At 37.3% G+C, this 12842-nt stretch overlaps 1 protein-coding gene across 1 annotated transcript in view; it reads right to left on the bottom strand.

Annotated features, from left to right (window-relative positions):
- The window catches only part of LOC125308553 (protein furry homolog), a 260928-nt gene that overhangs the window by 99081 nt on the left and 149005 nt on the right, over positions 1–12842 (bottom strand). Inside the window, exons 33-38 of the mRNA XM_048265116.1 lie at positions 11491–11744; positions 9443–9589; positions 8716–8884; positions 7786–7876; positions 7575–7657; positions 6558–6708 (exon numbers count right to left, since the gene is read on the bottom strand). Coding sequence (XP_048121073.1) covers positions 6558–6708; positions 7575–7657; positions 7786–7876; positions 8716–8884; positions 9443–9589; positions 11491–11744 — 895 coding nt within the window. The remainder of the gene's footprint in view (positions 1–6557; positions 6709–7574; positions 7658–7785; positions 7877–8715; positions 8885–9442; positions 9590–11490; positions 11745–12842) is intronic.

The following is a 12842-nucleotide window of genomic DNA, read 5'->3' as shown; positions in this document are numbered from 1 at the left end:
ATGTTGGAGGTCAAATGTCAAGGTCAAAAACACCTTGATTGTTATATCTCAAGAACGCCATGACACACAAGGTTTTTTGGTACGAGGGTTTGTATGAACTCAAAGATTAAGTGATTCAATGTGTTTTTTCCCAGGAATCTCCCCACCAACATTAAGCCAGCAGCTTTCCATCCACTATTGTAATTCCTCTGGCATTACATTTCTAGTTTATTGTTAGTCCTGGACAATCACAGCCACAGTTATTCTATGCTGTCATTAAGTGTTGATCCAGGACCACCAGCATTATGTTTAGCCTGGGCCCACATAGAGTGACATCCATCCTTACTTTGTCCACACCTTATTTTAATCATTCGAATCTATGTTTCAGAAAACAGTGGGAAACCTTTAAGGATGTCTGGTAAGTGTGAAAGGTTGCGTAATAAAATTAGTGTATTTCAAATTATGTCCTTAAAGATATCCTTTTCCTTTTTATTAGATAACCTTGTTGGAACGTGCAGACCTCACACAATTTATGTCTCAAGTCTGAAGACTCTTTTCGAGGACGCGTACATTTCAGATGAGGTTCCAACTAATTTTCATTCATCTGCCATGTGTCTATATGTCAATGTAGATGCAATGAAATTCTGTCACATATGATTTTAAGTTAATGCATTTTAAAACCAGTTAAATTGCTACTTTTACTATTTTAAATATGTAAATATGTAATATGTAATATATATGTAATGTATGTATATATGTATGTATATATGAATATGTAAATACAACATAAAAAGCTGGAGGGGGGGCATGGTAGAATTTGCCTATTAACCTACTAGTGCTGTTCAGCAAACAATGTACAGCAAATTTTGGGTTTAAAGAGTAATCTTATGCTAAACACCACTTTTCCATCAGAGACATTTGTAAAAAGCATAGCTGGTATGATATAGAACATTATCAGAATATAGAATCAATATGAACATTTTCTTCAAAAACCCAGATAGGAAAGTAGCTCAGTGAGTAACAAGTCACTCTTCAATGCAGGAGACTGGGGTTCGATTCTTGCTAACTGTAATAATTTTAAAGGTGCATTTCTCACAGCTAAACCAAGCTAGATAGATAGATACAGTAGATATATAGAGATAGAAGGTCGGGCTTGTGGAGCTATACATGGTCCTCGCTTAAGATTGGGGGGCTGCAAAATTTACTACAAATAGGTAAGAAAGGTCTTATAAGCGTATTAGTTGCAAGCTGCTTGTTAACACTTACAACTGTTAACAAATATGCTTGTAAGTTATTAACGCTTACAAGCTGCATGTTAACAGTTAGTTAATGTTATTAAAGGATAACAACAGTTAACTGTTAGTAATGAATTGTTAACTGCTTATTATGCACTGTTAATACCTAATAAGCACATGTTATTCTAAAGCGTTACTCATTATTCTTGTGAATGCCAGAAAACCACAAGGGGGCGCATATATTATGGGCTTGTAAAATCAGCATTTTTTGACAGACCAAAGTTGCATACCTTCATACCTAATGTAACATTAAAGAACAATATAAACTAGAAAATGTAATTTCGAGGAAATTACTAGTGCATGAAAATGCAAAACATATATTAACATAAAATGCAAAACAAACTTTTATTTGGAAACAGTTGTGGGCAGAGGAAACAGTTGGCGGGAGTGATAGTGGATGACAACTGACAGTTGAAATGGCTGAACAGTTAAATAGTTGAGTAGTTTAAAAAGTTAAATTATTTAATAGTGAATTATTGTAGTGAGGACTTTTATTTTGAAACAGCTGTGGGCAGAGGAAACAGTTGGCGGGAGTTATAGTTGATGACAACTGATAGTTAAAATGTCTGAGCAGTTAAATAGTTGGACAGTTTAAGTAGTTAAATTATTTAATAGTGAATGAATGGATATGTATATGTAGATAGTTTAATGGATGTTGATACACAGATAGTTTAATGGATGAAATGAAGAAAAACAAGGGAAAGAAAGTGGGAAAGAGAAAAGTGAGCTATCCAGTTCAATGGAGAGAGACAGAGAAAAGGTTCCATTGAAGTTGCTGCAGTCAGTAAGAGAGCACAGGTGCATTTGATTGTATTCTAAGTCATTAACAGCCCTTGGAATGTGCCTTATATCCTTGTAGAATGGAGAGACACAGAGAGAGTTGAGCAGAAAGCAGTTCGTACAGGTACAATCAGTTTAATTGGCTCTGTGAGAGGGCCTAGTTGAGCAGCTGCTAGTTGATACAGGTGCAAATTAGTTTGATTAGCCCATTGTGATGTCACAGTGCTAATGCAAAGTCTATGTTTGTATCTCAAAAAGTATAAAGTTTACAAAAAAAACAACCTTAACTGTCCTTTTCAAGACCTACGTTATAAAGTTTGAACGAAGTTTCTACGTTAAACGATTGAAGCTGAATTAGAAATTTGGTGGGAAGAATAATAACTAGAAACGCAATTCCCAAGGAAGTACCAGTGCATGAAAATGCAAAAGTTGTGATGTAAAATATCATGTATAGTTAAATGGTTGCACAGCTTAATAAAAGTTGATAGTTTAAAAAGAGACTGTTTAAAAGTTGAATGTAGATAGTTTAAAAGTTGTTGATAGACAGCTAGTTTAATAGATAGATAGTTTAATTATAGTTTAAAAGTAGACCGTTTAAAAGTTGGATGTAGATAGTTTAAAAGTTGTTGATAGACAGCTAGTTTAATAGATACATAGTTTAGTGATAGTTTAAGAGTAGACTGTTTAAAAGTTGAATGTAAATAGTTTAAAAGTTGTTGACAGACTGAAAGTTTAATGAATGTTGATATTCAAATAGTTTAATGGCTGTGTATAGGTCAGTGTTTCACAAACTTTTTTTCTGGGGACCCACTTTTTAAAAATTACAGACTATTGCGACCCAACTCGTGACTGTGGTAGTTAACAAACTAGATCAGTGGTTCTCAAACTTTTTCTTTCATTCTCCACTTTGATCAAGGGGGCATTCTCGAGCCCCACCTGTCCCTCATCGCTCTAAGAAAGTGGTAGGTCAAGCTTAAACTTGTCAAATTTATTGAAATAATGACAAGTTCTAAATATATCCTCTTCAACAGAGTTAAAATCAGCTGGTGCTGCAGATATAATAATAAATAAATACATAACACACATATTTCTGTTTTCCAGCAACATATTAGGAAGCATAGGCCATTTTACAGAATTGTACAATATTTCCAATGAAATACCAACATGCTGCATTAAATGGATCCATAATCCAGTCATACTGAGCACTGCTGGTTGGGAAATATTTTTGAAATAAACTTTGCAGGGATGTGATGTAGGCCTACTGTTTGATACATGGGATCACAAGAGAGGCTCCCAATCAGACGTTTCAGCGATTTTGCTCAGAAATCTTAAAGGCATAATACTGTCGCGCCTGTCCCATACTCAAGTTTTTTTGGTGAATGTAGTAATCTTATTTGCTAGGTGAAGTAGGTGCTTGTCTTTGCCTTGTAACTGGACATTTAACTCAAATGTATCGCTAAGATATATCAAATATATATCGCTAAGATAGGCCAGCTTCAAGAAGAAATGTTCATTAGTGAACGTGCTTTGCAGATTCAAACATGCGCTCTTCCTCCAAGAAGAGGCTTAATTGAGCTCAAACACGCCACACAGCATTTTACCTCGGAAAGCCACCTTGCCTCGCTGTGAAACAGTACAGCCTTTAGTCAGCTACCATCTCTTCAAAGAGCGGAGAATAGGACGCTTTTTTAAGGGCGGGTTTTGATGAAATTCACCACTCTCACAACAACGTTCAAAATGTCATATAGGTCGGGACTAACTAAGCTGCCTTGACACGAGCGCTTCCCTATGAATAACACAGTGCGTCCATTGCGCATCGGGTGCTACCTGGGCCTAGGCTACAGATAATTAAAAATAAATAAAAAAACTCCTGTTTTTTACGTCAGTTCGTGCCCCACCTGGCATGTCTCCGCGACCCACAGTTTGAGAAACGCTGGTATATGTAGATATTTGACGATAACTAAAAGTTGGAATGGCTCTAATGTTTGCTAGCAGTTATGCTAATAATTGTAACTATGCTAACAATGTTAACCATGCTACTTAGCTAACTTAACTAATGTTTTCTAGCAGTTTTGTTAAAATGTTAACAATGCTAACTATGTTAAATCATGCTACTTAGCTTATGTTTTCTAGCAGTTTTGTTAAACATGTTAACAATGTAAACATGTTAACCATGCTAACTATGTTAACCATGCTACTTAGCTAATGTTTTCTAGCAGTTTTGCTAAAAAATGTTAACATGTTAACTATGCTAACAATGCTAACTAGCTACAGTGGGTAGGAGTAATAGTTGATGACAAGTGTTGACATAGTTGATGACAAGTTAAAAGCTCCTGATAGAGAGCTAGATAGATAGTTTAATGATAGTTTAAAAGTAGACTGTATAAAAGTTGAATGTATTTAGTTTAAAAGTTTGAAAGTTGAATGTAGATAGTTTAAAAGTTGTTGATAGACAGCTAGTTTAATAGATAGATAGTTTAATGATAGTTTAAAAGTTGAATGTAAAAAGTTCAGTAGTTTAATGGGTTAAATTGTTTAACAGTGGATTATTGTAGTGAGGACTTTTATTTTGAAACCGTTTTGGGCAGAGGAAACGGTTGAATAGGATGTGTAGTCTTAATTGACCTAGATTGTATGCTTAAAGCCTGAGGCTGCAGGTGGCCTGAACACCTGGCATAGGATTCTAATTGCTTAATGGCTGTATTATGATGTCACAATCGGCAATGTTAAGTCTATGGGGATTTTAAAAACGTTTTTGTTTAATAGTTTAAAAAGTATCAAAGTTGAAAAGACATAGCAGCTTGGTCCGTTTGAAGACCTACATTACAAAGTTTGAATGAAGTTTCTAAGTTAAACTGTTCAAGAGAAATTGCGTACGGAAAAAGTGGTAAGTGGAATAATAATAACTAGAAATGCAATTCCAAGGAATTACCAGTGCATGAAAATGCAAAAGTTGTGATGTAAAATATCATGTATAGTTAAAATAGATAATACAGAGATGGTTACTATGGTGATGCTAGGATAGACATGGTGGTTGCATAGCTTAATAAAAGTTGATAGTTTAAAAGTAGACCGTTTAAAAGTTGAATGTAGATAGTTTAAAAGTTGTTGATAGACAGCTAGTTTAATAGATAGATAGTTTAATAATAGTTTAAAAGTAGACTGTTTAAAAGGGGAATGTAGATAGTTTAAAAGTTGTTGGTTTAATAGATAGTTAGTTTAAAAGTAGACCGTTTAAAAGTTGTTGAAAGACTGAAAGTTTAATGAATGTTGATATTCAAATAGTTTAATGGCTGTGTATAGGTAGATATTTGATGATGACTAAAAGTTGGAATGGCTCTAATGTTTGCTAGCAGTTATGCTAACAATTTATAGAGCATAGCATTTAGCTAATGTTTTCTTAGCACTTAGCTAACCTAGCTAATTATTTTTAGCAGTTATGCTAACTATGCTAACTAGCATGCTAACAATGTTAACATACTAACTATGCTAACCACGTTACTTAGCTAACTTAGCTAATCATTTTTAGCAGTTTTGCTAAAAATGCTAACTAGAATGCTAACTATGCTAACCATGTTACTTAGTTAACTTAGCCAATCATTTTTAGCAGTTTTGCTAAAAATGCTAACAATGTTAGCAATGCTAACATGCTAACTATGTTAACCGTGCTAACTAGCTACAGTGGGTAGGAGTCATAGTTGATGACAATTAACAGTTACAATGGCTGAACAGTTAAAAAGTTCAGTAGTTTAAAGGGTTACATTGTTTAACAGTGAAATATTGTAGTGAGGACTTTTATTTTGAAACAGTTTTTGGCAGAGGAAGCAGTGGAACAGGATGTGTAGTCTTAATAGGGCCAGTTTGTATGCTTAAAGCCTGAGACTGGCAGTTGATCCAGGTGGCCTGAACACCTGCCATAGGATTCTAATTGCTTAATGGCCGTATTATGATGTCACAATCGGCAATGTTAAGTCTATGGGGATTTTTAAAACGATTTTCTTTAATAGTTTAAAAAGTATAAAAGTTTCAAAGTTGAAAAGACATAGCAGCTTGTTCCGTTTGAATACCTACGTTACAAAGTTTGAATGAAGTTTCTAAGTTAAACTGTTCAAGAGAAAAAGTGGTAAGCGGAATAATAATAAGAAGTTGTTGTTGCCTAGGAAGAACAGTACAGTGCATTTTCATGCACTGTAATAAGAAGACTTCGGATAACAGAACAGTGCATTTTCATGCACTGTAATAAATCTGCCTAAGGAGACTAAGTGTCCAACTTCACGACCAACTTATCAGTTTGTTGAGCCGGCCTATTAGTACTCTGCCCTTCACCCTATAATAATAATAGTACTACTACGACGACTGGTACTACTACTACTACTTCTACTACTACTACTAATAATAATAATACCGGTACTTAATTACTTGTGGTATAGTGAGAGCAGATTATTTGAACATGTACATGGTTAAAGGGAGTATGGAGGAGTGCTGGGATGTGTTCTGATCCACCTGTGCAGTGGTCCTTTGGGGGTGATGGTTTCAGGCAGATAGTCCACAAGCGGTGACCAGCACCCTCCATTTACAGGCATGGGCAAAGGCAGTGGATGATTGGTCTCCAGGACACTCAGTAGCCAGTCAGTGAAGGGCAGCAAAGGTTCATCTGTGAGTGAGAAAAGCTAGGTCATACCACCTGTTATTAAATAGGCAACATGAATGTGTGACACATCCTCGCCAATTGGACCCTGAGCATCCCAACAGAGTAAACCTACTTCTAAATCTACGGATATGGACAATCTATATGGACAATCTATAGAGAATCTATGGATGTAGACACACAGACATGTATGGATACTAATAAACACACATATTCTGATCCATATACAGAAGATGAGTGCACACACATATCTTCTTGGAGGGGGACAGGAAAACACACTGAAAGACATCACTGCTCAGGCTTTGGACTGCAACAACTAGAGCCAGGCACAGAACGTTTGCTAGACTGTTTCTATGTCGTTCGTTCTGCTCTCAGTCAGAGGTTATGGTTATGGGATTTGGCGGACGCTTTTGTCCAAAGCGACATACAAATACAAAACAATATAATATTTAAATTTAACAGGGAACAGATTAAAATGTTGGTCAGACTATAGTAAGGAGAATAGCAATAATAAACAACAATGTCAATTCAATCAATAGCCCAATGAAATAAACAATGAAAATGAGGGAAAAAAGCAATAATAAACAATCATAACAGAGGTAGCTGCTTAGATGTTTGTTGTTCCTCACTCAACTTATATGCGTAAAAGACAAATCATCTGTGGCTTTAGTAGACCAGAAAGAAAGAGGCAAAGAGAGGTCATCATGGAGGACTTAAGAAGTTAGGAGAAGAGATCAAAAGAGAAGATCAGAGATGAGGAGATGTCTCTTTTCATCTGTGAGAAAATTCCTCTGGCACACTATCGATAGCTGCCAATCCTTGTATTGGTTCTGAGAACGCTAGAAGCCAGAGACTAAGCGTGACATACTCACTCTTCTCCTCATCATAGGAGCCACCTGAACTGTTACTGTTGCGAAATTCCAGACGATTGTGGACTCGCATAGTTTTGGTGACTCTAAAGACGCATACAAACAGAAAAAAACACATATATCACACTTTAGGGCATGTGTTTTGACAGTAATAAACACTTGGCTATGTGATACTGTGGTGAATGCAGAATCCAGTGTTGAGAGAAGAGCCCACCTGTCCTCATGCTCGTTGCCTGCTTTTGCCTCATCTGTATCGGGGAAGCTCTCCTGTCCTGCCAGCACTGTGTTACTACTAGATGTGGTGCCTAAACCATGGTCAAACATCACAATACAGTAGCACTGAATCAATAAGGTAAAACAAGCATCTCATATACACCACCATTCATGTCCTACAGTGATGGCCAAAAGTATTGGCACCCATGCTAAAGTTGACTGAAAAGAGGAATATCATCTTTTGGAAATTGATCTTAATGCCTTAAGTGAAAAATGAGGAAATATCTAACCTTTAAGGACACCAATTTTCTAAGTGAATGAATAATGTATCATAAATAAATAAATGTTCTTCCTTAAAATACAGGGGTCATAAGTATTCCCACCCATGGGTGTTATTTCAGTTAGCCTATTAGCTGGTTTGATGCTCATTGAGCTCAATGCAAATCAAACCAGCTAATAGGCTAACTGAAATAACACCATGCCAATCTCTAGGTATGGTGAAGGGTATGTGATGATGTGGGGCTATTTTAATTCCAAAGGCCAAGGTAACTTTTATCAGGATGCACAGTATTCTGATCCATGAAATAACTGGCCTTTAAAAATAAAAAATCTGCCTGTCTCTATGGGAATTTAACATAGGGGTGGGAATACTTATGACCCCTGTATTTTAAGGAAGAACATTTATTTATTTATGATACATTGTTCATTCACTAAGAAAATTTGTGTCCTTAAAGGTTAGATATTTCCTCATTTTTCACTTCAGGCATTAAGATCAATTTCCAAAAGATGATTTTATATTCTTCTTTTCAGTCAACTTTAGCATGGGTGCCAATACTTTTGGCCATCACTGTACATACTACTGAATCCTTATTTCAACAATGCCTGACATATGCAGGCAGTGAAACCACCATGTTTATGTGGGAGTGCTCACCTGAGGTGGCAATGGGGATCTTGCTGGTTGCAGCAAACTGGTAGAAGGGAGGGTTGTCACAATGGATTACCACAGGATTGACAGGGTCTGTCTGCTGAAGCTCAAACAGCAGGTCCTTCATCGTCTGAGTGGTGTTGTTCCGACACAGGTAGATCACCACCTTCTTAATCTGTTTTTCAAAAACAATGACAATACATAAAAATAAAGGACTAAATTGATCCTTCATTTGTTTTCATGTAACTATGGGTCAAAATATGTACGTCCAGTGGGAGAATGGTGGCCGCAGATACAGAGGTGGCAGCTGGTTCGACGGAACACTGGCACCCGGTTACCAAGACCATTTATCAAAAGAAACATCAAATATCGCCTCCCACCCTAACCACTGATTTTTTACCGTTCTCACATCCGGCAGGTCTTTCAGGAGTCTTTCACTACCAGACCAGAAGGCTCAGGAAGACTCGACGCCAACACTTTATCATTACGCTCACTTACATGGTACTTTAGTGTTAACAGTACTTTAACATGCATCTATACCACTTTCACAATGTTACTGTGCACAAATAACCAACTGTATGTTATTGAGTCATGTCCACATCTCCTCTACATCTATCTAGAATGATAGAACAGTGAAGTGTCATGAAGTATCGATGACTACCTTTATGGGTTGCACCGAGCAGAAATTGGACTGATTAGATCAAACTAGTTTCTGGCTACATAGGAGACTCACATAATGTAAGAGTGCGGTGTTGCTGCTGACGCCACATAGGCTGATGAGGAACTGCAGAGTGGTTTTCAGATTGTTGGTCCATTTGTCATGGCAGATAAGGGCACTCCACACATTCTTCATCTCTGGGCCGGGCAAATCGTCCCCATACTGGCAGAGAGGGTGAGGACAGGTTAAAGGTGCATTCTAGGAGGGCATTTTTTTTTTATTTCTACTGGCCCTTAACACATACACTGTAACAATAACAATTGTTATTTCATACTGTGCATTCTAAAACAGATAGTTCCAGTCTTTGATTAACTGATCCATGCTTGAAACTGTTGTAAAACACAAAATGTATACCTGCAACCACATTCAATTAGTGTTACTGCGCAAAACAAAAATCAGTTGCTGCATCTGTGTCCAACATTGTTGCTGATGAACTACATTCCTATGTATTTACTTTATGAAACCTTTATGAAAAGAATTTTGAACAGCGAGAACATTGTAGCTTATTGTTCAGATAAACCTTCTCATGAAGCACAGTAATAAGGGCAATTCTCCAACTATGGTAGTTGTTTATGTGGAAATTTTCAGCAAAATGAAAAAAAAAAAAAAAACTAGATGTACCGCGAAGAGGTACACAATATGACCGCTGCTCAGTTTTGAACATTCTCCCCGCATGTGCATGTATCTTTATGTGTGTGTTTGCGAGTGTTCATGAGTATGTGTGTGTGTGTGTGTGCATGCATAGTGTCACAAAATGTACACATATATTAATTTATTGTATGGTCCCCCATGAATGGAATTCCACATGCATTCAGAGGGTGTCATATGATCCCACACTTCAAAACAGATTGCGACAGATCAAAATGAAAACAATGGTTCGTGTCATCCTTGTGGGACTACATGCCCAACAAGTTTTGTGCACCCTGGTCTTTCAGTGGCCCTGAAATCGCTGACACAAAATTACTGAAGAAAAAATCCAGAAGAAAATAAATAAATAAAAAATGCAACATAGCTCATAGTGGTGTCTTGTAAGGATCCTGCTCATGTTGCAAAGCACTTCCAATTACATTTTTGAGCCTGTTAAGAGGCACAAACACAGTCTACAATCTGCCCCCATAGTATAGCTTTCTAGCTGCCCGGCTGAGCTAGCTACAACAGCTAACACTAGTTAGTTTAACTGAGCTTAAAATGTTTGATTTATAGTGTGTTTTTTTGTGATAAGTAAGAAAGTAAGTAAGTAACTTTTATTTATATAGCACATTTTTCTACTCACAGAGTGCAACCCAAGGCGCTCCAAATGACAAAAGATGCCGGACGGAGTGGCGTAGTCGCCAGCGTATCCAGGCAGCTAAATTGTTATTTAGTGTGGGTAATGCCATTTCCATCACAAACTGTCTTTTCCATCACCATAACACAGTGGTGGAAATGACTGTGGTGTAAATTACATTTTGCGTTCTTTCTTCTAAAATCTCATATGTTAGCCTTTTAATGCCAGTCGTTAAGAGTTTGCATTACATAGAAAAAATACACAAAATGAAATAACCAATGACCAATTTTCACCCATGTGTACCTTGATCGTTCTTCTTTTTATTACCCCTTATGGAAGTCACTCTTTGTCTAGCCATATAATCACATGTGGAGTGGCTAGGCTACTAATGATCCCAGGATTCTGTTTTGTACGGTGTGGCACAAATGCCAGAAAATTTGAATAAATATGGCAATAAATAATGTTTTCTTTCAAATAGACATTCCTTAATGGACAAAGGCAATACAAGTAAAAACCATGAATAAAAAGCCTCATATTATTACATAATAAAATGATAATAATAAAAACAAAAATTGAGCCATGGCAATTTTGTATAAGTTCCCTTTAGTGTGAAGTAACAAAAAACAAAAAGAAGAGATTATTTTGTAGTTTTTCTTATTTCTTCCAGGGACAAGAAAAGTACCATAGTTGTAGAATCACCCATACAATCAAAATAGTACATAGCAAGAAATATGATTGATCTGAGATGTTGAAATTAAGCATAAGCATAAGATGTGCACGTTTCCTGGTTCATTACCTTGGCTGTCATGAACATTAGGTTGTTGAGCACCAGATTGGTAGCCTGTAGTGAGCCCCAGCCAGAGCCCTGCAGGTGGTCGGTGAGTGTGGGGCTGGGCCGGCTCCTGACCTCCACCTCTGGTGAACTGGGACTAAAGAGGGGGGGACACAGGCTGCTGTCCACCAACTCAATGTTGCGCAGCCAGGGAAGGAGGTAGGTGAGCATCATCTGTCGCCCACTAGATTGGGTGGTGGGAAACCTCTGACATATCTCTGTGGGAGAGAGGCTTTTACTCACCACAGAGGATCTCAATTAAATTATGTGAGGGACAGAAAACATCCCAGTGAGGCGATATTTGGCAAAGACAGGCGTCTATGACCAGCGGTGTTGCTAGAAATTTTGGGCTCTATGAAAGAAAATCATTTTGGGCCCCCCTAAATGCTGCATGAGACAGTATATATGAAGTATATATGATATCTATATATGCAAGACTAAACCATATAGGGGTAAAATATAAAACCTAACATGATCATTTTGCCAACAATCAACCATGGATTTATTTGCTTTATAACACATTTTGTTAATAACTCACACAAAGTTATAATTTTGACTACATTATTTAGCCTACTTGATGATAACATCTAACTCTTCTCTGGGGGCTGCCTGTCAGTAGCCTCGTTGACACCAGACCCTTCACAATTGAGAGTGGGTTTGGAGAAGGTTCATTGACTTACGACTTTCAGCAGGGGCATACCTAGCTGTGAACTTAAACATAAATTGGTGCCTTAAACTCTTACCAAATCGTTTCAGAAGTGTAGCAATCTTGTAAACAAGGGTTTTAAAAGCAGTTGTTTTCCTCAGTTCCAAAGAAATACACGTCCATGCCGGATTAGTGATTAAGTGTGCTTGCTGAAAGCAGCACACTAATTGTTCCTCTTAAGTTTTCTTATTATTCCCGTCTCCCTAATTTTTGGCCAGCTCCTGCGCCTAGGCCCTTTGAGACAGAGACACCGTTCCAACTTTAAAGCGTCCAGTTAGTACCGGTGTAAGTTGCTCACGGAGATGATGTCAGCTCCATGTCATTCTTCTGTCATATTGAATTGAACAGAAAGCGAAACTGAATTATCACAGGTCACAAATTTAGTCTGAACTTATCGAAACTGGACATACATGATCCTTGGACCAAGCCTCACAAAAGTTACTAGAAGGATTTTTGATTTTCGGAAGCGTTTGCCTGTCACAGCCAAACGAAATTGGCGACATAGCCACCAAACAGGAAGTAGTTAATATTTCAGGAATGCTGACACGTATCGAAACCAAACTTTGTACATGAACTCGGGGGACTCCAACGTGAGGATGCACAAGATCTG

This window comes from Alosa alosa, chromosome 15, assembly GCF_017589495.1.
Source record: "Alosa alosa isolate M-15738 ecotype Scorff River chromosome 15, AALO_Geno_1.1, whole genome shotgun sequence".
NCBI lineage: Eukaryota > Metazoa > Chordata > Actinopteri > Clupeiformes > Clupeidae > Alosa > Alosa alosa.
The sequence above is the reverse complement of the archived record's forward strand: the minus strand, read 5'-3'. Positions and strand labels throughout refer to the sequence as shown.